Source organism: Sycon ciliatum, chromosome 2 (assembly GCF_964019385.1).
Source record: "Sycon ciliatum chromosome 2, ocSycCili1.1, whole genome shotgun sequence".
In the NCBI taxonomy this organism is placed as follows: Eukaryota; Metazoa; Porifera; class Calcarea; order Leucosolenida; family Sycettidae; genus Sycon; species Sycon ciliatum.
Genome location: NC_088644.1, coordinates 927,014 through 952,410, shown reverse-complemented (window position 1 = coordinate 952,410; position 25,397 = coordinate 927,014). Strand labels below are relative to the sequence as shown.

The window sequence follows — 25,397 nt, the reverse complement described above, 5'->3', positions numbered from 1 at the left end:
ACACAAGGAGACCCACTAGCCATGCCGATGTATGCTCCGAGGGTCCTCCCCTGGTGCACTGTGTGGCAAAACTAGTGGGAACCTGCCAGAACTGGTACGCTGATGACTCATCAGAAGGTGGCAAGTTCGACCCTCTCCTGCAATGGTGGGATCGACTCAAGGATGGGCTGGTGTTCAGCTATTTCATTTACCCCAGCAAATCCATCCTCGTCGTCAAGCCGGACAAGTTGGAGGCAGCCCAGACCATCTTCACCGGCACGGGTGTGTCTATCACCACTGATGGGTGAGTTGGAGGCAGCCCAGACCATCTTCACCGGCACGGGTGTGTCTGTCACCACTGATGGGTGCCGCAAACTCCGATCAGCTATAGGAACTGATCAGTTCGTGCAGGAGTTTGTGGCCTCCAAGGTGACCGTTCGCGCAGAGGTTTGTGGCTTTCAAGGTGGCCACCTGGTCGCAGAAGCTATGCAAGCTGTCGGACTTCACCCGATCACAGCCTCAAGCAGCATACTCCGCACCGGTGAATAGTCTCCAGCACTGGTGGTCCTTCCGGTGTCGGGTTCCCATGCCGCCCCGGATACTGGCAAAATCGAAAGCCCTCGCATCCCCAGGAGAGCTACAGAAGACTGCAGGTGAACAATCTGGAGTCAAGCAGCTGCACATTCAAGAGAAGCCAAGCACCCCCCCCCCCCTCCCCCCGCCGTAAAGATTGTAGACAGCATGAATGTAGAAGGAGGCTAATGTGTCGTGGAGGCTAAGATAGCCCTTTGAGCCCCAGCCCTCGGTCGCGACTATATATATATTATTTCACATGTCACAATGGAAGCGGTCCTCGCCAAGAAAACATAATCCTGTGTTATTTCACATGTCATATATTTATTTTCCTTCAGTGTTTTTCTATTCCCTCTGATCAGTTTATTCAAATGTTCACGTGATAAAGAGTCGAAAAGAAAGGACCAAAGGTGGACACGATATCCGAGCGCACTCCCCTTTCTCACGTTCTTTCATAGCTTGGAACCTTTCAAGTTGGAAGGCTGTTGGAGTGCGTATTCGAGACGCAATGGAGCTAAACATCAGATCGTTTAATTATTGTGGCCAACTGTTCTACGTTGTGACTCACTGGACATAGTGGATAACATGTAAACCTTTGATCCTTTATTTATTTATTTTAACCCGTGGCTCTTGAGTGTGATAAAGAGTGCTATTAAAAATTTCAAAGAAAAAAAGAGAGAAAGAATAGCCACTGGGTCTCACCAGTTCAGGACTCATGTAGATTTCTGTACCAACTTGTCCCGTGTGTTCACCTTCATCACCTTCATCACCACTACCAAATTCACATGCTGTAGAACATAGTACACATGTACGCACACCCACACACCGCACACCCACACACCGCCCACCCACACACCGCACACCCACACACCACACACCGGACACCCACCCACCCACAAACACCAACACCCACAGGCACAAACACACAGTCATTATAAAAGGAGGTTGAGTACTTTCAGTCAAAATGTCATTGCTAAAGTAATGTCTTCAAACTCATACAATCATGTACAGTGCACACACACACACACACACACACACACACACACACACACACACACACACACACACACACACACACACACACACACACACACACACACACACACACACACACACACACACACACACACACACACACACACACACACACACACACACACACACACACACACACACACACACACACACACACACACACACACACACACACACACACACACACACACACACACACACACACACACACACACACACACACATAAATATGCACACGGACACACATACATGTATGTACTGCGTTGCAGCTTGATGTGTCCACCTACCCAGAGCATGTAAATCATCTCGACTGAGATTGCGGTGATGTCCAGATTCAGTCGCCAAGCCAAAATCACCGACCTTGACTCGTCCATCGTGCGCAAAGAAAACATTGGATGGCTGAAGGTAGTGGAGAGTCAAGAAATACACATACAAACACACTGCTCTGGGACCACTGGCCATACACACACACAAACACTGCTCTGGGAAAACTGGACATCCCAACTAGAGTGCAGGAGGAAGGTTGTACAATGTCATGGACATGCACATTGTACAGTACTGCTCAATGAAATCCAGTCACAACCTTCAAGTACGCCATGCCGCCGGGCGTTGCGCAGCCCTAGATCTGCAAACACTGGGCTGTGAAAAGGTACCAGGTGCAAACTTGAGTGACACCGCGACTGGATTTCATTGAGCAAGACTGTACTTGATAACTGCAGGTGCCAGTGCAGAACACTAGTGACTAGCTAGAAATACTGAAGTAGCTAGAACATGCCTTGAGGGACACCAGCCCACCAGCCGTGGTGAACAGTCTCCAAGGTGCCAGCACTCAGTAGGTGAGCAGATCAATAGTCTGTCATGCCATGCAAGCACATGTACCATCATGGGGTGTAGTAGGTAGGTTGAGTGAAGTTCGGGTAAGGCACGGACAAGGAAATGAGACTGAGTGCATAGAGAGAAAAGAAGCATGTTGCAAACTACAGAACATCAACAAGAGTGAACCGTACAACAGTTGACCAAGCTCAAGCTCATACTGCAATCATCAGGCACCACACGTACTTGTACATAAGCCAGAGTGTGCAACTCCGCATCAGTTTGGGAAAGCGGAACGCGTCAGAATGACATAACCAGTGAATTGTGCTGCTCGGTACCGATATACAGAGTTACACGGAGTTATACACCCTGGTCATCATACACCCTGGTCATCATACACCCTGGTCATCATACACCCTGGTCATCATACACCCTGGTCATCATACACCCTGGTCATCATACACCCTGGTCATCATACACCCTGGTCATCATACACCCTGGTCATCATACACCCTGGTCATCATACACCCTGGTCATCATACACCCTGGTCATCATGTACTCTTGACACAAGGCACCAGGTATAGGAGGAAAAGTACAACACTGAATAGTAGTGAATACTGACCTTCAAGTCACGATGCATCAGCTTGTTGTCATGAACATAGCCAACAGCACGTACAATCTATGCACACCGCCGACGCAGACACACAGACAGACACACAAACACGCACACACAAATACATTTGTATGTTTCTGTGTAACGCACTAGAAAAGCAGAAACAAGAAAAGCAGTAATTTCAGCTCTGATCGCGCTGGTCAACTACATTGCCCTCTACAATGATGTGAGTAAAAGCGCAAGCCAGGCTGTCTCAAATTGCCTTGGAAGTACAGTGTGACGCCATGCTTCACTCATATCGTATACTACGCATGTTGAATATAGGATTCGTCACATTGAACTTGATTGAAGTAACGCAAGCGACAGGATACATGCAAACACCGCCGGGAGTGCGGGTTTGATGCTTTGTAAAGTTTGTATACTTAGCACGCAACCGTCACAACTGGATGATCGCAGAAGTTGGTGAGCTGGGCTCAACTTTCGCTGGCCCAATGAGGTACAGTCAGAAAGACGGCCGCCCGCTTGCCCGCCGCCCTCACCTGCAGGAATATTTTGGTTGCCTGCTGTGGACATCGGCCGGAAACATGTTCGTGCAGCCAGTCTTTCAGATCCATCTCCTTGCACAGCTGCATCTGGATGTACAGGTAGACACGCGGGGAATCACTGTGCTCCGACATGGACGACTTCTTGCCTACACAGCGAGAGCAAGAACGGAACATACATGTATGACAGGAAGAAGAATTATTATTCATTAGCTTGAGAGAGTTGAAAGGGAAAGAGGAGACTGATTGGCAGCAATTATAGTCAACTTCGCTAATAACGACTGCGGATATAATGACAATTCGCGAATAACGACAGAATTTACATGCCCAGAGTCCCATCTAACTGTAACACATATAATGAGACTCCGGGTATAAGGACTCTTTTCTGATGCCCCGCTGAGTGTCGTTATACGCGAAGTTAACTGTAATTAAACTGCACCAAGAAGGAAGAGTAAACACCACTGCGACTATCGTGAACATACAGGAATGGCAGTTACAACACACCAAGCTCCTACCCACCCACTCACCCACCCACACCCATACCCACACAACAAATACCCACTACACGCGTGAACCAGGCGCTGTGAGGTCCGACATCAAAACAAGACAGCCACATGAATGGCACGCGATGCCTTACTCATTACTCACCACTGTCCCCGCCAGAATTCCAGCGGCGTACCACTCGTACTGGTACACAGTGCCTTCACTGTTGCCATATTAGTGGACATAACGGCTGTCCAACTGTATTCTACTGTCTAACTGTGTTCTACTGTCTAACTGTGTTCTACTGTCTAACTGTGTTCTACTGTCTAACTGTGTTCTACTGTCTAACTGTGTTCTACTGTCTAACTGTGTTCTACTGTCTAACTGTATTCTACTGTCTAACTGTGTTCTACTGTCTAACTGTGTTCTACTGTCTAACTGTGTTCAACTGTCTAACTGTGTTCAACTGTCTAACTGTGTTCTACTGTCTAACTGTGTTCTACTGTCTAACTGTATTCTACTGTCTAACTGTATTCTACTGTCTAACTGTATTCTACTGTCTAACTGTATTCTACTGTCTAACTGTATTCTACTGTCTAACTGTATTCTACTGTCTAACTGTGTTCTACTGTCTAACTGTGTTCTACTGTCTAACTGTATTCTACTGTCTAACTGTATTCTACTGTCTAACTGTATTCTACTGTCTAATTGTGTTCTACTGTCTAATTGTGTTCTACTGTCTAACTGTGTTCTACTGTCTAACTGTGTTCTACTGTCTAACTGTGTTCTACTGTCTAACTGTGTTCTACTGTCTAACTGTGTTCAACTGTCTAACTGTGTTCTACTGTCTAACTGTGTTCTACTGTCTAACTGTGTTCAACTGTCTAACTGTGTTCTACTGTCTAACTGTGTTCTACTGTCTAACTGTATTCTACTGTCTAACTGTATTCAACTGTAACTGTGTTCTACTGTCTAACTGTGTTCTACTGTCTAACTGTGTTCTACTGTCTAACTGTGTTCTACTGTCTAACTGTGTTCAACTGTCTAACTGTGTTCTACTGTCTAACTGTGTTCTACTGTCTAACTGTATTCTACTGTCTAACTGTATTCTACTGTCTAACTGTATTCAACTGTAACTGTGTTCTACTGTCTGACTGTGTTCAACTGTCTAACTGTGTTCTACTGTCTAACTGTGTTCTACTGTCTAACTGTGTTCTACTGTCTAACTGTATTCTACTGTCTAACTGTATTCAACTGTAACTGTGTTCTACTGTCTAACTGTGTTCTACTGTCTAACTGTGTTCTACTGTCTAACTGTGTTCTACTGTCTAACTGTATTCAACTGTAACTGTGTTCTACTGTCTAACTGTATTCTACTGTCTAACTGTATTCTACTGTCTAACTGTATTCAACTGTAACTGTGTTCTACTGTCTAACTGTATTCTACTGTCTAACTGTGTTCCACTGTCTAGCTGTGTTCTACTGTCTAACTGTGTTCTACTGTCTAACTGTGTTCTACTGTCTAACTGTATTCAACTGTAACTGTGTTCTACTGTCTAACTGTATTCTACTGTCTAACTGTATTCAACTGTAACTGTGTTCTACTGTCTAACTGTATTCTACTGTCTAACTGTGTTCCACTGTCTAACTGTGTTCCACTGTCTAACTGTATTCTACTGTCTAACTGTGTTCTACTGTCTAACTGTGTTCTACTGTCTAACTGTGTTCTAATGTCTAACTGTGTTCTACTGTCTAACTGTGTTCTACTGTCTAACTGTGTTCTACTGTCTAACTGTGTTCTACTGTCTAACTGTGTTCTACTGTCTAACTGTATTCTACTGTCTAACTGTATTCTACTGTCTAACTGTATTCTACTGTCTAACTGTATTCTACTGTCTAACTGTATTCTACTGTCTAACTGTATTCTACTGTCTAACTGTATTCAACTGTCTAACTGTGTTCTACTGTCTAACTGTGTTCTACTGTCTAACTGTGTTCTACTGTCTAACTGTATTCTACTGTCTAACTGTATTCTACTGTCTAACTGTGTTCTACTGTCTAACTGTATTCTACTGTCTAACTGTATTCTACTGTCTAACTGTATTCTACTGTCTAACTGTGTTCTACTGTCTAACTGTGTTCTACTGTCTAACTGTATTCTACTGTCTAACTGTATTCTACTGTCTAACTGTATTCTACTGTCTAATTGTGTTCTACTGTCTAACTGTGTTCAACTGTCTAACTGTGTTCTACTGTCTAACTGTGTTCTACTGTCTAACTGTGTTCTACTGTCTAACTGTGTTCTACTGTCTAACTGTGTTCAACTGTCTAACTGTGTTCAACTGTCTAACTGTGTTCTACTGTCTAACTGTGTTCTACTGTCTAACTGTGTTCAACTGTCTAACTGTGTTCTACTGTCTAACTGTGTTCTACTGTCTAACTGTATTCTACTGTCTAACTGTATTCAACTGTAACTGTGTTCTACTGTCTAACTGTGTTCTACTGTCTAACTGTGTTCTACTGTCTAACTGTGTTCTACTGTCTAACTGTGTTCAACTGTCTAACTGTGTTCTACTGTCTAACTGTGTTCTACTGTCTAACTGTATTCTACTGTCTAACTGTATTCAACTGTAACTGTGTTCTACTGTCTAACTGTGTTCAACTGTCTAACTGTGTTCTACTGTCTAACTGTGTTCTACTGTCTAACTGTATTCTACTGTCTAACTGTATTCAACTGTAACTGTGTTCTACTGTCTAACTGTGTTCTACTGTCTAACTGTGTTCTACTGTCTAACTGTGTTCTACTGTCTAACTGTATTCAACTGTAACTGTGTTCTACTGTCTAACTGTATTCTACTGTCTAACTGTATTCTACTGTCTAACTGTATTCAACTGTAACTGTGTTCTACTGTCTAACTGTATTCTACTGTCTAACTGTGTTCCACTGTCTAACTGTGTTCTACTGTCTAACTGTGTTCTACTGTCTAACTGTGTTCTACTGTCTAACTGTATTCAACTGTAACTGTGTTCTACTGTCTAACTGTATTCTACTGTCTAACTGTATTCTACTGTCTAACTGTATTCAACTGTAACTGTGTTCTACTGTCTAACTGTATTCTACTGTCTAACTGTGTTCCACTGTCTAACTGTGTTCTACTGTCTAACTGTGTTCTACTGTCTAACTGTGTTCTACTGTCTAACTGTATTCAACTGTAACTGTGTTCTACTGTCTAACTGTATTCTACTGTCTAACTGTATTCTACTGTCTAACTGTATTCAACTGTAACTGTGTTCTACTGTCTAACTGTATTCTACTGTCTAACTGTGTTCCACTGTCTAACTGTGTTCCACTGTCTAACTGTATTCTACTGTCTAACTGTGTTCTACTGTCTAACTGTGTTGTACTGTCTAACTGTGTTGTACTGTCTAACTGTGTTGTACTGTCTAACTGTGTTCTACTGTCTAACTGTGTTCTACTGTCTAACTGTGTTCTACTGTCTAACTGTGTTCTACTGTCTAACTGTATTCTACTGTCTAACTGTATTCTACTGTCTAACTGTATTCTACTGTCTAACTGTATTCTACTGTCTAACTGTATTCAACTGTAACTGTGTTCTACTGTCTAACTGTGTTCTACTGTCTAACTGTGTTCTACTGTCTAACTGTATTCTACTGTCTAACTGTATTCTACTGTCTAACTGTATTCTACTGTCTAACTGTATTCTACTGTCTAACTGTATTCTACTGTCTAACTGTATTCTACTGTCTAACTGTATTCTACTGTCTAACTGTATTCTACTGTCTAACTGTATTCTACTGTCTAACTGTATTCAACTGTAACTGTGTTCTACTGTCTAACTGTGTTCTACTGTCTAACTGTGTTCTACTGTCTAACTGTATTCTACTGTCTAACTGTATTCTACTCTCTAACTGTGTTCTACTGTCTAACTGTATTCTACTGTCTAACTGTGTTCTACTGTCTAACTGTGTTCTACTGTCTAACTGTGTTCTACTGTCTAACTGTATTCAACTGTAACTGTGTTCTACTGTCTAACTGTGTTCTACTGTCTAACTGTGTTCTACTGTCTAACTGTATTCTACTGTCTAACTGTATTCTACTGTCTAACTGTATTCTACTGTCTAACTGTATTCTACTGTCTAACTGTATTCTACTGTCTAACTGTATTCTACTGTCTAACTGTATTCTACTGTCTAACTGTATTCAACTGTAACTGTATTCTACTGTCTAACTGTATTCTACTGTCTAACTGTGTTCTACTGTCTAACTGTATTCTACTGTCTAACTGTGTTCCACTGTCTAACTGTGTTCCACTGTCTAACTGTATTCTACTGTCTAACTGTGTTCTACTGTCTAACTGTGTTCTACTGTCTAACTGTGTTCTACTGTCTAACTGTATTCTACTGTCTAACTGTATTCAACTGTAACTGTGTTCTACTGTCTAACTGTGTTCTACTGTCTAACTGTGTTCTACTGTCTAACTGTATTCTACTGTCTAACTGTATTCTACTGTCTAACTGTGTTCTACTGTCTAACTGTGTTCTACTGTCTAACTGTGTTCTACTGTCTAACTGTGTTCTACTGTCTAACTGTATTCTACTGTCTAACTGTGTTCTACTGTCTAACTGTGTTCTACTGTCTAACTGTATTCTACTGTCTAACTGTATTCTACTGTCTAACTGTATTCTACTGTCTAACTGTATTCTACTGTCTAACTGTATTCTACTGTCTAACTGTATTCTACTGTCTAACTGTATTCTACTGTCTAACTGTATTCTACTGTCTAACTGTATTCTACTGTCTAACTGTATTCTACTGTCTAACTGTATTCTACTGTCTAACTGTATTCAACTGTAACTGTGTTCTACTGTCTAACTGTGTTCTACTGTCTAACTGTGTTCTACTGTCTAACTGTATTCTACTGTCTAACTGTATTCTACTGTCTAACTGTGTTCTACTGTCTAACTGTATTCTACTGTCTAACTGTGTTCTACTGTCTAACTGTGTTCTACTGTCTAACTGTATTCTACTGTCTAACTGTATTCAACTGTAACTGTGTTCTACTGTCTAACTGTGTTCTACTGTCTAACTGTGTTCTACTGTCTAACTGTATTCTACTGTCTAACTGTATTCTACTGTCTAACTGTATTCTACTGTCTAACTGTATTCTACTGTCTAACTGTATTCTACTGTCTAACTGTATTCTACTGTCTAACTGTATTCAACTGTAACTGTATTCTACTGTCTAACTGTATTCTACTGTCTAACTGTGTTCTACTGTCTAACTGTATTCTACTGTCTAACTGTGTTCCACTGTCTAACTGTGTTCCACTGTCTAACTGTATTCTACTGTCTAACTGTGTTCTACTGTCTAACTGTGTTCTACTGTCTAACTGTGTTCTACTGTCTAACTGTATTCTACTGTCTAACTGTATTCAACTGTAACTGTGTTCTACTGTCTAACTGTGTTCTACTGTCTAACTGTGTTCTACTGTCTAACTGTATTCTACTGTCTAACTGTATTCTACTGTCTAACTGTGTTCTACTGTCTAACTGTGTTCTACTGTCTAACTGTGTTCTACTGTCTAACTGTGTTCTACTGTCTAACTGTATTCTACTGTCTAACTGTGTTCTACTGTCTAACTGTGTTCTACTGTCTAAACCTATACATGTACATCCTTATACCCACATAGAACAAGAAAAGACACTCACTCGTTGCAATGAGAAACAACACGCCACTCAGGAGTCAGGAGAACAGTTACTTACGGCGTCGACGTCTGGACCGTGATCTATTGGCGGCAGCAGTAGCAGCAGCAGCAGCTGTAGCAACCCGGTCAGAAGTATGGCGGTCGGAATGGGATGGCTGGCCGAATGCAGGGTTGCTCCCAAACGGTAATGCCCTGATATTCTCAGTTGAGGGCCGTGGAGAAACGGAGAATTTAATCCCGTGCGACGAGTCACAGCTGTAAGTAGAGAAAGCTGCGGCGGATGCACTTGACTGGCTATCGTCAGAAGTCATACCATTGCCCACGCCGGAGGAGCTGCTATCACAGCCACGCTGAAACATGAAGCCACCGCCAGAGGTTGAGTCTAGAATGCCGGCGTGGCCACCAACCAACGGTGTGTCCATGTCACTACCCAGAATGGAGGAGTTATGACGCAAAGTCATCTGAAGGGTTCTACTAGGCGCTGCATTCGCCGACTGAGAAGGATATAGAGGGTAGTGGTCCTCGTCAGATTCGTCGTCTTCGCCATCGAGCACAGTTCCAGATGCCGTCGATGTATCAGTACAGCTAGTCGATGAGTCATCACCATCAGTACCGCGGGCAATGATGCCGTCTGTGTAAGATGACGAGTTGGTCAACAGAGGTGATGCGGCCAAACGAGAGTTGTCTGTGCTGTTCTGTGCGGACAGGTCACCAAACACTATGCCACCGGAGCTCTCATTGTCAGATGAGTAGCTGGGAATGGGACGTCGGCCGGGGAAATGACGCATGGGATTGGACATGCTGCTACTGTCAGCAGGAGTGCTCCGCGTTGCTAGATCACTGACGGCATCGCCTAACTCATCATTACTGTGCATATAGCATGTGCATGTGTGTGCATGTGTGTGCATGTGTCCGTATGTCCATGCACATGGATCACAGTCAAGGGAAAGAGACAAAACACACACACACACACACACACACACACACACACACGAGTACATATGCACATACACAGGAAAAGAACACACAGATTAGGGAATGACACGGAACTATCGAGAGCAGCACACACTAGTGTAAATACACACCTTAAAGGGGAAGTCCGGTGAAAAATATAAATTTCAGGGTCGGTAGAGTTTCGGGCGCTGAGTCGAATGGTGTTGGTCCCATGTGTCTCCGACAAAGCGTTCTCGAGATATTTCCGTTTGAAAAACCGAGTTTCGGGGGCTGCGCCATGACGTCATGCGGCCGCGCCACACCCTCCGCAACGTCATAGCGTGCAGCTAGGTCAAAAGGAGTGAGTGAAAGCAATAGTGTCAGTTCTATTTCAAATGATTTGGCGACTGATATTAGGTGGTGCAAGCGACACCGAAGACCTAACTCCTTGTGAGAGTGAGGATGCAGCCATGGCTGACCTTCATGAGTTTGGTCTGGGGCTGAGAACCTCGGTATTCAGCTGAAGAAATGGCCGCGCGGGCCGGTCAAGAGTGAGCGCTACTGAGTTTCCGACTGATGAAGAAGCAGCAGCTATTGCAGACGAGGCTGATATAATTATCAGATCGCTGGAGAGCAGGGTCGCCAAAATGGAGAAGAGTGATGCGAGAGCTCTGAATGTTGTTGCATACCGATTCGCTTAGACTCCAGTAGCCTGCCACATGGTGATGTTTTGGTGCAAACTTGGCATATTTCGGACTACTCAATTGGAGAACAGTGCAGGCTCTTTGAACCACAGGCACGACTCTTCGCTCGCAACGCTATGGAATCTGAAAGTTCTAAATCCGGGAACTGTTCGCTGTTTTGTCACTTGTCACGGTTGTGCACTCATCGCTGTAGCATAAAATAATGAGGCCGGACTGGAGCGGAAAACTAAAATTTTCTTTCTCAAAGCACAGCCACCGGCACCGGCAAGGAGAAACGCACGTTCTCTGACTGCATGACTGTACAATACGACTGATACGAGTGTATTACATGACAAGTCGTGTGTTGACTAGTTTTCTGAGTCTTGTGTCTCGAGTCTTGTTGTAGCTAGCCCAGCACGGCAGTGCGGGAGTAGTTCCGTGTGTGATGAGTTTGTTGACTGCACTACAGCTAGCATGCACGCAGCGCATTGCTAGAGCCGTAGTCGTAGAGGCCATTGCATGTTGACGGAAAAAGTCCAACTCGGAAACGGCTAAAATACGGTATAACCTCGAGGTTTACCGAGCTGAAAATCACAGGGTACGTAGTGTTTGTAACACTGAATCGAATGGTCTTGGTCCGAAGAAGCTGCGACAAACGGTTCCCCAATCGAACGCGCTCCGAATATGGCCATTTTGTACACGACTAGATGGTGTGGCTACCTGGCTGCACGCTGTGACGTCATCACCTGGATCTGGGTGATGCGCGCTCAAATTCGCACATGTTCGATTGGGCGTATCTGACGAACTATAGGCCGCAGCCTCCTCGGACGAAGACCATTCGACTCAGTGACCCGAACTCTACGGACTGTGAAATTTAAATTTTTCACCGGACTTCCCCTTTAAGACGGCAGTAGAACCATCAACATGGGTCTGCAAGGACTGGAAATACACATCCATGCATCCATGCATGCATGCAGCCATACCATGCTGGACACAACACAACCATTTGCCACAATATCATGTCAATATACCTCTGGCCTTGACTGCTTCCAAGAACAAAATACATTGTGACTTCATGAGGATTCATCTCACCATTCATCGTCATACTCGTCTTCATCATCCTCATCCTCATCTCCATCCAGACCATCCCCACTTTCAACACCGATGTCGTCGTCGTCAAATATGTGGCCCACCGGTGGTCTCTCTACCCAAGAGTTGAAGTAACGCACAATGTTCTGATGCTCCAATGTAGCTAAGGCATTCACTTCACGCATCACCTTCGAATGCATTCTACACAGGGCAATGACAAAAAAAAGGATTTCGCATAGCACGGACATATTTAGCACACTATCACACAAATCACAAACTATGTACAACTGATTTGCATTGAGCAGAGAGAGAGTGAGGGAAGAGAGAGAGAGAGAGAGAGAGAGAGAGAGAGAGAGAGAGAGAGAGAGAGAGAGTGAGGAAGAGAGAGAAAGAGAGAGAGAGAGAGAGAGAGAGAGAGAGAGAGAGAGAGAGAGAGAGAGAGAGAGAGAGAGAGAGAGAGAGAGAGAGAGAGAGGAAGAGGGGGGGGGGGGAGAGAGAGAGAGAGAGAGAGAGAGAGAGAGAGAGAGAGAGAGAGAGAGAGAGAGAGAGAGAGAGAGAGAGAGAGAGAGAGAGAGAGAGAGAGAGAGAGGAAGAGGGGGGGGAGAGAGAGAGAGAGATTTGCATTGAGCAGAGAGAGAGTGAGGGAGGAAGAGAGAGAGAGAGAGAGAGAGAGAGAGAGAGAGAGAGAGAGAGAGAGAGAGAAGGGAGAAAGAGAGAGAGAGGAAGAGAGGGAGAAAGGGAGAGAGAGAGAGAGAGAGAAGAGAGAGAGAGAGAGAGGAAGAGGGGGGGGGGGGGAGAGAGAGAGAGACACACACACACACAGGAGAGAGAGAGAGAGAGAGAGAGAGAGAGAGAGAGAGAGAGAGAGAGAGAGAGAGAGAGAGAGAGAGACAGAGAGAGAGAGAGAGACAGAGAGAGAGAGAGAGAGAGAGAGAGAGAGAGAGAGAGAGAGAGAGAGAGAGAGAGAGAGAGAGAGAGAGAGAGAGAGAGAGAGAGAGAGAGAGAGACTCACCCCTCTCGCAGCAACACACGCTTGATAGCATACTGCTGGCTGTCAAAATTATTGCGAGCTTGAAAGACCACGCCAAAGCCACCTTTGCCAAGAGTCTTGACTTTCTCAAAATCACTTTGAAACCTTCACTCAAGCAACAACAACAAAAAGAACACAAAGGAGCGCGAGCATCAGTGTGTTGAGCCAGGACATAGATAATATTAGTATGGCAGAACCTCTCTTATCCAGCCATGAGATACGATATAACTGCACTGCGCAGCACTGCAGTGGCACCAACTGGAACTGGTATATCTGTGCCGAATAGAATACTAATAGAGCCATGCCCCAAGACACTGCACAGTGTTCTCAGTGCTTCCGTCATGCATCGCCGGGCACTATTTTACTAAGTGCGGCGAAATTCACTAGCCTGCGATGTACTTCAAAGAACATGTATCCAATCCGAGGACGTGCCATAAGCACCGGGATGAACAACAAATGAATAAAAAAAAGAAAAAAAGATGTCGGAGTACCCGCTAGAACCTGGTCATGACTAATACACAACCAGGCATTATAAAGCAAGCAGTCCAGAAGTTCTTATGTTGCTCTCCATGCAACCAATACCATGATACAGCACAGCACTGGGTATTCAGAAGAGCTGAGTGCCAAGCACAAACAAAGAAAAAACACTTTTCTATCAACCCCACCGGGAACAGATGCAGGTACCTCTGGTTTACCAGTCCCTGGGCCTAACAACACTTTCCATCAGGTCATGTCAATAAAACTGCTCACAAAGCTGATTCTACAAGAGCACATCGTACACATACCGGGATTGGAAGGTCTCAGGTGGACGGTCAGTTGCCGGTGAAGTGTCCTACGGTTGAAGGTAACAAACATAGGAAGCATGGTATAGTGTTGTTAGACAGGTGCAGCACCATGGCACAAGGGAGCACAACCATGAAGGCACTCTGTTATGAACAGTAGAACAATGGTAATAGATCGGTTCCGCATAACGTAACTACGTTAGTAAAAAACGTAGTCGATCTACGAAAAGTCTTACGGAAACTGCATGCGCATCTGGGTTCCGCCATACGGAGTTTTCAAATCACGTAGCTGCCCTTGGCAAACTCCGAACGCGGCAGTGTACGACCAGATTGACCTGGGCAGAGAGTCCTAAATTTGTACCCCAATCCACTTACGGACCAGCTACGTTATCACAGCCCTATCTACGTACTCTCCGTAGACAATTTCCGTAAGTGGAGTGCAAACTCGCGAATTAACGGGTTTCCCCCGCCCACTAACGTAAAGTTGCTCAACTTTACGTAGTGCGGAACCTCTCTACTAATCACAACATTTCAAGCTTTCCCCAGAACATGTAAATGCAACTTTGGTACAGTACATGATGTGTGGTACATTGAACAGGTGAAGAAAGGGTCCACCAAACATTGTTGCTATTCAGAGTTTCTTGTAACTGAGTAGCTGTGTTCACACCACACCCACCCACCCACCCACCCACACCCACACACATGCACGCACCCACACACAGACATTCAGACACATCAGCACATAGTACTATTACCGAAACGATATCTTCTTTGGCCGGCGATGAATCACTGTCCTTGGTGCTCGTACTGGCATGAAGCTCAGGGATCTCCAGAGTGATTACCTCATCTTTAGTCTGTGCAAAACAGTGTGAGAAGAGCACCAGAGAAATTACTTGACACGGATACCACACGCCTTGGAGACATGACTCTCCCTCTCCTTGATGCACCGATATACATGAGGTGTGTTGGACACAATCATGCACCGATATACATGAGAGGTATGTTGGATACCATCATACACACACCTACATCTGTAGGCGTCTAACACATTACATACAGCAGTTATCTGGACTGTTCACGGTACAAGTGTGCAGTGATACTCCACTGAGATGCATCGTATCCGCACGAGTATGCTCAATAATATCAGCACACAATGCAACTTTTTTCGTTTTCTTATCCGTTTTTTTTGCACTCGTACATCATGCATGAATCATAAATCCTCGTCTGAATCCTCTGTCTGACATTTCATTGAGTCTTGCTCGAAGTCCCCACCAAACTGCATTTAGTGGACAGTGTCAGTTCATATCTCTCTGTCAACGACCAAAGGAAGTTCATTGGTTTGTACAGCACACTGGTCATTGCTAGACTCAAAACCCAGATCAGTTGGAAGCAGTACAGTGGATGAACACAAAAAGGCATAAGGACATAGGAAGCCCGGCTCAAAGGACCAACTGTTCCCAGCAAGCACCTGGCTGCATGACCGAGTGTGTTTTAGGCTGCAAGTGCTGGATATGAAGACGACACACTGCCTCTAGCACTGTGCCGGGTAGGCACCACTGGTCAACCTGACAGAGGGGTGGTATACTGAACGCACAGCAACAGCAGCAGCAAGACAAGTGTAGTTGCTCACCTTTCTCTTCAAATAGAAGCGATACCCAAAGCCACCAGAGAGCAAGGAGACCAACACCAACAGCATGTTAGACAACCTGCAGGGGATCACCGCCATACACAGCCAGCACCAAGGTCACCAAAGAACAGCAACACCAACAGCATACAGCATGTTAGACAACCTAAAGGAATAGGGAACAAACAATTACTTTAACTAACAAACAAGTATTTGTGCTAACGATCGAGCTATGGAGTACTCTTTCAACTGTACCTATAAGTACAAATACGTATGAACAAGAGTACATTTATATACAAGGGACATTAGAAACAAATAACTTGGAAATAAGTGCAGGACCAAAAATAAACCCAGGTATACATACATACATGTACCACTAACGATCTCTTGTCGAACACAATCACTAACGCTCGCCCTAGCTCACGAACGAGTAATGGAGTACTTGACACGATCCTGTGTTCCCTATTCAGGAGTCACCACCATAGCCAGAATCAAAGTCACCACCACACCACCACGGCCACCACCAGAGCCAGCACAAACAACAGCGACCACAAGAAGAACAACAAGTACAAGTAACAACATTACATCATCACATTACATCATCACTCATAAACTGCATGTGTACACGTACATAGTGGGAGAACACACAAAACCCCAGTGGAACATGTCGCCACAACTCACAATTCAATTCTACAATGTACTTACTACAACTGACAACACAGAGTAGACACAAAACCAGCAAGGTCAATCCAGCTCCACTGTCCAAACTGCTCCCTAGAAGGTAGAAGTACAAGTATCATTTCTAGAAATCCCATCGAGCAATTGCAGTGGAAGAAATGAGAGCAACTGACTGGGCACCAACATTTAGCCACAAGAATGTGTAGAATCTAGCTTTGAAGCATTACAAATGACACTAGAGGTGTGATGACTAACACTGGTACCGGTCCGGGGTTGCGGGAGAGCGACAACACAGACACAGATACAACACACCACAATTAACCCCCTGTAAGCGTGGCACTATACTCACACATACCACAACTAACTCCCTCTAACTACTAGTGTAAGGGTATCACCATACTCACACTTAACTTACACGTACCTGCACATGATTACACTACAATATAATAGCTAGCGAAACAACTGGCACGTGAAGAACTATGGCGGAGTCGTGTGAAACTACAGCCTTCCCGTCTTCTCAAGACGAATAAGATCATGTACTTGACAGTACAAGTATAACTATGAGTACATGTACAAAATACCCCCCCCCAAAACACACACTCCCAACACGCCACGCACACATGAAATGGAATACTACTCACAATCCAGGCGACCATGAAGTGTCCACAATGAATGGGTACGGTGCCTGTGGTGGTGGTGTCGGCTTTCGCTGCACCGACGTGGGGAAGCACAGCTTGTCACCGGTGGCAGTTTCACATACCTGCATCGGGATGGTGTTGTAGAAGTATGATCCATGCCCTGAATGCACACATGCACACGCACCCACCCACACGCGCACACACACACAGAGCAAGATTCATAATAAGTAATTGGATTCACCACATGCAGTGTCAAGAGTAGAACCAGCATACGTTTCTTGTAAACACACCGAGACGGCAATACGCCAAGACGGCAAGAGGAAGGCTGCAATGCATATAGGGATGCTATGTCAAGAGGGAAGCTCGTGTAATCCGTCCTAACAAAGGACATGGCCTGGTACACTGTAATCTAGTAGTGCACATCGCGCCAGGCTGGCACTCTTCATGACCGTATGTCCTTGTGTGTATGCCCTTCTGTGCTACTGGAGTGTGTGTGTGTGTATGCCCTTCTGTGTTACTGGAGTGTGTGTGTGTATGCCCTTCTGTGTTACTGGAGAGTGTGTGTGTATGCCCTTCTGTGTTACTGGAGAGTGTGTGTGTATGCCCTTCTGTGTTACTGGAGGACTTACGAATAGGCTCACGGATCGTAAGCTCAGTGGACAGCTTGTCGGAGCCGGAGGAAGGAGGCATGCCGTTGTTTGCTGTGGCAGCAATGGCCGGGTGATCAGTGCGGTGGTCAGGGGACAGTAGGAACTGTGGTACACCGTCCTCACTCGGAGCAGCACTACCGTGTGTTATCTGCAGTGACGTGGAGCCTGCTGCCGCCGCTGCTAGAAGATTGCTGCTCTTGCCTGAACTGGCTAGCTGCTCCAGCAGTAGCTTGCGTGCATAGTTGTCTGGGCCCATGGCAGCCGTTGCTTGCCGCACCCACGCATGCATAGCTCCAGACATTGAGGCCGATGTCTGAATGTACATCTGGTTACGATGAGTGCCTACAACGACGACGACGACGACCACACCCAACAACAACAACAGCAGCAACGACAATGACAATGACAAAAAGAACAAGAACAACAAGAACAACAACAAAGGTAATGCTGATTGCATTGTGAACCACACACTACATCCAGTGGATCATACACTGATTATAACCAACAACAGTGTACTTGTACAAAGCTGTTTCTACCACAGCCGCATCAAACAAAGTCAACCAATCGCTTTCGGGCGTGTATTTGAATTTTTTTTTTCCACATTTCCGCTCCCGATCCGGATCGGACATCAAAAAACAAACCTCTTTCTGACAAACTCTGTTCAGCAGTGTGTTGAATATGCAGTGTGTTGAATATGCAGTGTGCTGAATATGCAGTGTGTTGAATATGCAGTGTGTTGAATATGCAGTGTGTTGAATATGCAGTGTGTTGTTGATGATTGGGACTGTACATACTACTAGTACACTGACATAGTGTCACACACTGCTGGTACTAGAGAACATGCAAAATGCGCATGCATTCGTGTTGGCACTTGACGGCTTCTTGGTTGGGAAAAGGAAATTCAAAAGAAACAAGGAGGGGGGGGGGAGAGAGAGAGAGAGAGAGAGAGAGAGAGAGAGAGAGAGAGAGAGAGAGAGAGAGAGAGAGAGAGAGAGAGAGAGAGAGAGAGATAGAGAGAGAGATAGAGAGAGATAGAGAGACAGGCAGAGATACTGTACAGTGTACATGTATGATCACTTGCTACACAAGGTACCGGTACACTTACCTAAATACAGTGAAGGGCTAGGTGTCGCTCCCGTCGGATGAACAGTAGCAACTGATGCCGACGCCTGAAACAGATCCCAGGGTAGCAGGCAAGTGCCTTTCAGAGTCCAGACGTTTGCCACCGGACTGATGAACTGGAGACAAAAAACACATACAGACACACAGCGTACATCCACCAACACAGCCCAGACATGCACATACACGTGCACAGACAAGCACACAGATGCACATACATGGATACATACACACATACACACACAAACACAGACAAGCACACACATAAACATGAACACGCGTAGAGTGAACACACACAATACACAAGTGACTAGTCTCCAGTAACAACATACAAGTACGGCTGTACACACTTACATGCACTACAGTGGAGATTGGATATAACGACACTCCTTCGGGAGAAAGCAAAATGTCGCTATATTTGATCTGTCACTAAACCCGATCTTCACATTCAGTATATCAAAATGACAGAAATGTATTGTACATGTACATGTAGATATACATGTACATGACGTGGATAACAAACACTTAAAGGGGAAGTGCATCGATTTTTCGAGTAGGGTCCAGAAGAAAGCCAATTTGATATCGGTTCGAATGGCATATCTCTAGAGGTGTACATGTGTCTTGCATGCATTCTTCAAGGTAAAGTCATTCCGCACCGCTGCACTGCGGCTACAACGTGCAATGTAAAGCAGTGACCCGGAGGTCCGGGCACGTGGCACAGTCATTATACCATGTTCCAGACATGCCAGTCTGCCTGATACAAGAGGAAAGTCGTTATATCTGATGTATTTTCACTGTTTTTCAGGTCTTCGGGCACCAAAAAGGTGTCTGTAAATCCGATCTGTCGTTATTTTCGAGGTCGTTATATCCGATCTATAATGTACAGAAAGGACTTGCTAAACGACTTTGGCAACAGAATTGTGTCGCTAAACTCGATTTGTCGTTATACCCAAGGTCGTTATATCCAATCTCCACTGTATAATCTTATGCAAAATTACAGTTGTTTGTCAAGAGTACCTGATTGCAAAAAGAATTAGAGCAGCTTTACAGTTTATCTCCCACAGACCAGGAGGCATGCACACACACACACACACACACACACACACACACACACACACACACACACACACACACACACACACACACACACACATCAACACCAGGACCAGCGCCGTCATTACACCACAGACACCCAGACACACAGCATACCTGATGTCGCCATAACAAGTCATTGGTTGACTGACTGTACGCGGTTACAATACCATCGGAGACACGTAGATTCCAGTCGTGCACAGCATCGCTGCCGTCACAAAAACCCCAGTCCTCGTTCGGCTCATCACCTTCTTCAAGTGACAGGTCAACCTCACCAATCGATACATTCCACCTGCAGTGTGTCACAACACAACACATAAAGTAGCACCTCAATCGTCAATAAACCGATGCCAAGTCCAAGAAAATGAACCAAAATATCAAAAAAGGTTCACTGTTGTTTCGTAAAGACAGCAGGCCATCTCGTGTTTGTTGTTGGGCAAAATAATATATTTTTATTTTATTTTATTCCAAGCAATACATGGCAGGGGTAGCCAATGACCACTTTGCGTGGCGATTGCAGGGTTTTTATAGCCAACCACGGCTAAATAATGATTGAGCCGCGGTGAAAATACACTTCCGAACAAACACGCCAACAGAACTGGGCTCTTGACAGTGAGTTGGGAGTCGGACCTGTTACAGCTTTGGTAAGGATGAATGCTCCCCTGGCCAATAGATGAACACAGACTAGTAGAATAGAGAAAACTGAAACGGACAAACAAAAAGACAGTAGCATATGAAGAGTCGAGAGGACCAGTAGATACATGATAACATAGATACATGATAACATAGATACATGATAACATAGATGCATGATAACATAGATACATGATAACATAGATACATGATAAGTTGATAACATAGAATGACGGCGCCCTTTATCTTATTCATTACCATTTTAAAATATAGTAGTACATGTATACACATACCGTTCAAACCCTCGGCGCTTGTTGTAGGCACGGATAGTCCTCTGCATGCGCTGAATGACGAGAACATCCGATCGTGCAATGGGATAGTCCGGTGATTCGTCTGCACTCTGCAGTTGACAGCCTTGTGCAGAACATACATAGTGCAGCTGCAGGAGATCAAAACGAGGAAAAACGCATGCACGCACCGACACATGCACACGCAGACGCATATGCAGACGCACAGAGGTAAGTATGAAAATTACACAAGCAAATCTCCACACAGTTCAAACTCAAACTTGGACATGCCTCTCAACCAGCTCACGATTGGCAGGCATTGAATAATCGTATGATAATAACTTCTCTCAAGGTTCAGAGACTCCACTGTAGCCAATACTTGAATCCAAACATCCTGTACACACTCTCTCTAGCGGTCTCTAGGCCACACTGCGATTGATATACATTAGCTCAAATTTTCGGGCCCGAAAATTTGAGCTAATGTATATCAATTGCAGTGTAGCCTAGAGACCGTTAGAAAGAGTGTGTACAAGGTGTGTGTACAAGGTGTGTGTACAGGATGTATGGCTTCAAGTATGATAATAACTACACAAATAAAACTGATTCACCTGCAGTTGCAATGATTGGTATTTTTACACAAATAAAACACTTAGTCTGATTGACTAGAGCATCAGTGAGTGGCAGCGTAGTTTACCTCTCCGGTGTCCGGGTCTATGCCATATGACAGCTTGTCCTTGGCACCGACCAACGAACTGCCATCGTAATTGATGTCAGCCTGACCGAAAAGAGAGTCGATATCTGCTGGCACGGCCTGCAAGCATGACAAAGGTGTGTACAGAGAGATGCATGGCACGACCACGTGAAAAAAAAAGGTGACTCACTAATCACCTGGCATGATAATCATTATTGTAAAATGTTAGGAGGAAATGTAAATTTCAATTTAATTTGAATGGCAGTGAAGAGACCGTTTTTGGAGTTTGGAGTTGAGAAGTGAAGTTTTCTAAATGTGCAAGTGGCTGCGTTGGAGTTTGCGGACAACTAGAAAAATGTTAGGCGGAGCTGCTAATGCAGCTGTTGGCATGGCAAGTCTAAGGAGCAACGCATACATCACAGTTCAGCCCCCCCCCCCACACACACACACACTGTCCACTAGAGGTATCTGTGCATGCACTGTGCTTTGCTGGAGGGATGTGAAAATGAACACGCACAAACTTCTCCCAGGTCACCACCCAACTAAAGTTTGCTAAACCCTTGAAGGCAAAGGCAGCACTGACCGATTGAGAGCAGTACACAAGAACAAGAAGGTGAATAGTCACCACTCTCTTGTTATTACTAGGTGCCTCCCACAACACCAGTGACAGGAAAAGAGCACAGAAAGAATTATTGCAAATGGCTTCAGAGCCATACAGCAGCCAGCAGCAGTGCATGATCTTATCCTACGGTGCAGAGCAGTGCAGTGTATAGGATGACTGCAATTGGCTTCATATCCATACAGCTGCAGCCAATAGTTGCAGTCTGTACCAAGCCAGACCATACTCTGCATGTGGTGCACATAATACTCAACACCTGCGTGTACAGCGCCAAGCTCACCTTCAGTTTCCCGCCTCTCCAGGTGTAGAGATTGCCATCGAGTGCGGGCACCACTTGGTATGAACCAGCCTGATCTTGAAACTCTACATTGGCTAGACTAGACGAGAACAGAGGACCCGATGGCGAGGGTACATTCCAGATCAGACGACCCTTTCCGTGTCGTCCGGCATCAAGGGCTGAGATTTGTCCATCCAATGTACTGACAATAACCAAGGAACGAAAGCGACTGCGATAAACAGTGGAAAAGACACACAAGGAAGAGAGCTGTCAGTATGATATGGCACAATTGACTGGCACCAATACTGCAATAGGAGTGCACAGCATCAATGCTCTGCACCACGCATATCGGTATGCATACGTACACTGACACAGCATACACAGACGGACACACACACCACACACAGACAGACACACACATACACACACACGTACACACACACACAGATAGACACACACACACACACAGCAGCAGCAGCAGCAGCAACAGAAGCAGGTGCCATGAAGGCATGCACACCTGCCAGACAAGAGGTACACAAATTCCAGGAACCTGCTTATCTACTGATCATCTCTACACATATCTTTCTTTGCACTAGTTTGTACACTATCAAATGTGGCTTTGTCCACCACAGGTTCAGGATACATCTGATAATACGTGTACAGTGTGCATTGCATCATAAAAATGACATCAACTTGAAATTCCCCCCCCCCCCTCTTCACAGCAAGGGGGGGGGGGTATGTACTCTTGCAAATACTCACACACAGGCTCTAGCAAATACCCACACACAGGCTCTAGTAAATACCCACAAGGCTCTGGCAAATACCCACACACAGGCTCTAGCAATTACCTGTACACAGGTTCTAGCAAATACCCACACACAGGCTCTTGCAAATACTCACACACAGGCTCTAGCAAATACCCACACACAGGCTCTAGTAAATACCCACACACAGGCTCTGGCAAATACCCACACACAGGCTCTGGCAACTAGTGAGACTGTAGCCTAGTGACGTAGTGTAGGCAGTGCAATGCAGTGCCAGTAATAGCATTGATTTCATCATGCAATGCTAAAAAGAGCTACACTGCCACTAGTTGCACTGTCCTATACTTATACTATGTTTTGGCCTATGTTACGTACAGTGTAATGTTCTTTGCAGGAAGCAGGAAGAGTTGAGTTTGAGTAGATGCATATTAAGTGGGGGAGTTAGTGATTACTGTGAATGGTGTTCTTGATCAAGATTTCCCTGGGTTGCATGTATCATTGTATGTTCTTGTCATAGTCACAAATTGTACAATGACTTCCTACTAGGGCTGAAACGATTATACCAATTACTCGGTAATCGATCGATAATTCCTTATCAATCAAGTAATCGTTACGTTATAGATTACTCGTTAGGGGTTTTGAGTCCAAAAAGTACTGACAACTCACGTTTTGCGAAGTTTGAATCAGTTTACACTGTGAGTATGTAGTTACCTGGGACATAGTGCATATTCTGAGGTTAAATTGACTTCAAAACTGCCATGTTTCTGAGCTACCCTGTCACTAATGCAAATTTGTGGTATTATAATGCTTAGATTTCGGAAACAGAGCAATGTTTGCACAAAATTCTGACACTATTTGCTAACGATTATAATCGAAAAATCGATCGTTAAGCTCAGGAGTAATCGATAGGTGAAAATCCACGATCGTTTCAGCCCTACTTCCTACCAATAATAATTAAATAAATAATGCATTGCAACGGCCTGGTTTGCATTTGAATAATTGATAATTGACGCACAATTTTTTTTATATAGACCGAGAAGATTATGCACTTGCAGTACAGGCGCATCGCAATAATACTGTACCTTGTAGCAATTAGTGAGGATACCACCGACTGGGTAGATTGACAAGAAGCATTGTGCAACAGGAGCAGCAAGGGGAGCGTTACAAACACGAGGCTCAGCACACGGTGTTGCTCTACGAGGTGGGCCGAGCGCATTGCGAGAAACACCACATCGCAGCCAGTGGGACAGGTTTAATCCAGCCTGTCGGCCTACTTACCCACTGAACTCTCCACGTTGCGCTGTATCGTACCAACTCAAACAAATTACTATTGTACTACACAGACTACAGTGTTGTGACCAAGAGTCGTACCAATTTTGAAAAAATATTTTCTTGAGAAAACACGTCCCTGGTGTGTTGCTTCTGGATTGCCTCTCGAGCCACACGTCAGCTTTGTACAGTTGCACAAATCAGCTCAAGAAATCTCCCCTCGGCCTCCACTGTCTGTACTGCTGTTCAAAGTTACTTTGCGACGAAGAGAATAATGATGTACGCGCCTTGCACTGGTGCAGCTCTGCATACACTGGTGTCACTCCAAGTCCAAGTACTGTACCTCAAGTGTCACTGATTTCGTCACTTGTCTCGTGTGCGATGTACAGCATTCAGGCGGTCAGTACAATCTGGTGTTACCAAAGGGAAAAATCCAACCACGCCACTGATCCTGAACAGTCGAACAGTTTGGATTTTGATCTTGAAAGGAAAGTCTCGTGCCATGCGAGCAAGTCAGTTTACTGTTTTCATAGTTTTCACGACTGACAAAACTGCACCTGGCCTGTCGACATGTACATGTCCTGGCTGCTCTGGGTTCAAAGTCAAATAAAACACAACCAGTGATGAGTGTGTTTTCTACGTGGCAGATCGCGCAGGAAGCAAGACGTAAAAAGATCGAGTGGCTAGCGCTAGCGCTGCGGCCGCGGTCTGCGTAACCGCGTGCCCGCGGCGCCGCGCGCGCCGCGCCGGAATGACATCATCAGCACCGTTAT

The 25,397-nt window shown here is 44.9% G+C and overlaps 1 protein-coding gene across 3 annotated transcripts in view; it reads right to left on the bottom strand.

Moving 5' to 3' along the window:
* Window positions 1-25,054, bottom strand: part of LOC135808180 (eukaryotic translation initiation factor 2-alpha kinase 3-like) — a 156,197-nt gene extending 131,143 nt beyond the window's left edge. For 2 of the 3 annotated variants that reach the window (XR_010552061.1, XM_065321333.1), the window contains exons 1-18: window positions 24,438-24,912; window positions 22,595-22,820; window positions 21,699-21,815; window positions 21,011-21,156; window positions 20,202-20,376; window positions 18,979-19,111; window positions 17,853-18,215; window positions 17,227-17,383; window positions 15,914-15,989; window positions 15,039-15,137; window positions 14,287-14,333; window positions 13,484-13,606; window positions 12,475-12,672; window positions 9,825-10,633; window positions 3,554-3,705; window positions 3,024-3,080; window positions 1,875-1,986; window positions 1,255-1,340 (exon numbers count right to left, since the gene is read on the bottom strand). Coding sequence is in view for 2 of the 3 variants with exons in the window: in XM_065321333.1 (XP_065177405.1) it covers window positions 1,255-1,340; window positions 1,875-1,986; window positions 3,024-3,080; window positions 3,554-3,705; window positions 9,825-10,633; window positions 12,475-12,672; window positions 13,484-13,606; window positions 14,287-14,333; window positions 15,039-15,137; window positions 15,914-15,989; window positions 17,227-17,383; window positions 17,853-18,215; window positions 18,979-19,111; window positions 20,202-20,376; window positions 21,011-21,156; window positions 21,699-21,815; window positions 22,595-22,820; window positions 24,438-24,571 (3,210 nt within the window). In the remaining variant the exon portion in view is untranslated. Of the gene's footprint in view, window positions 1-1,254; window positions 1,341-1,874; window positions 1,987-3,023; window positions 3,081-3,553; window positions 3,706-9,824; window positions 10,634-12,474; window positions 12,673-13,483; window positions 13,607-14,286; window positions 14,334-15,038; window positions 15,138-15,913; window positions 15,990-17,226; window positions 17,384-17,852; window positions 18,216-18,978; window positions 19,112-20,201; window positions 20,377-21,010; window positions 21,157-21,698; window positions 21,816-22,594; window positions 22,821-24,437 lie in introns of all 3 variants that reach the window. The other variant, XM_065321334.1, reaches the window with a different exon arrangement.
* Between the last annotated feature and the right edge of the window lie 343 nt (window positions 25,055-25,397).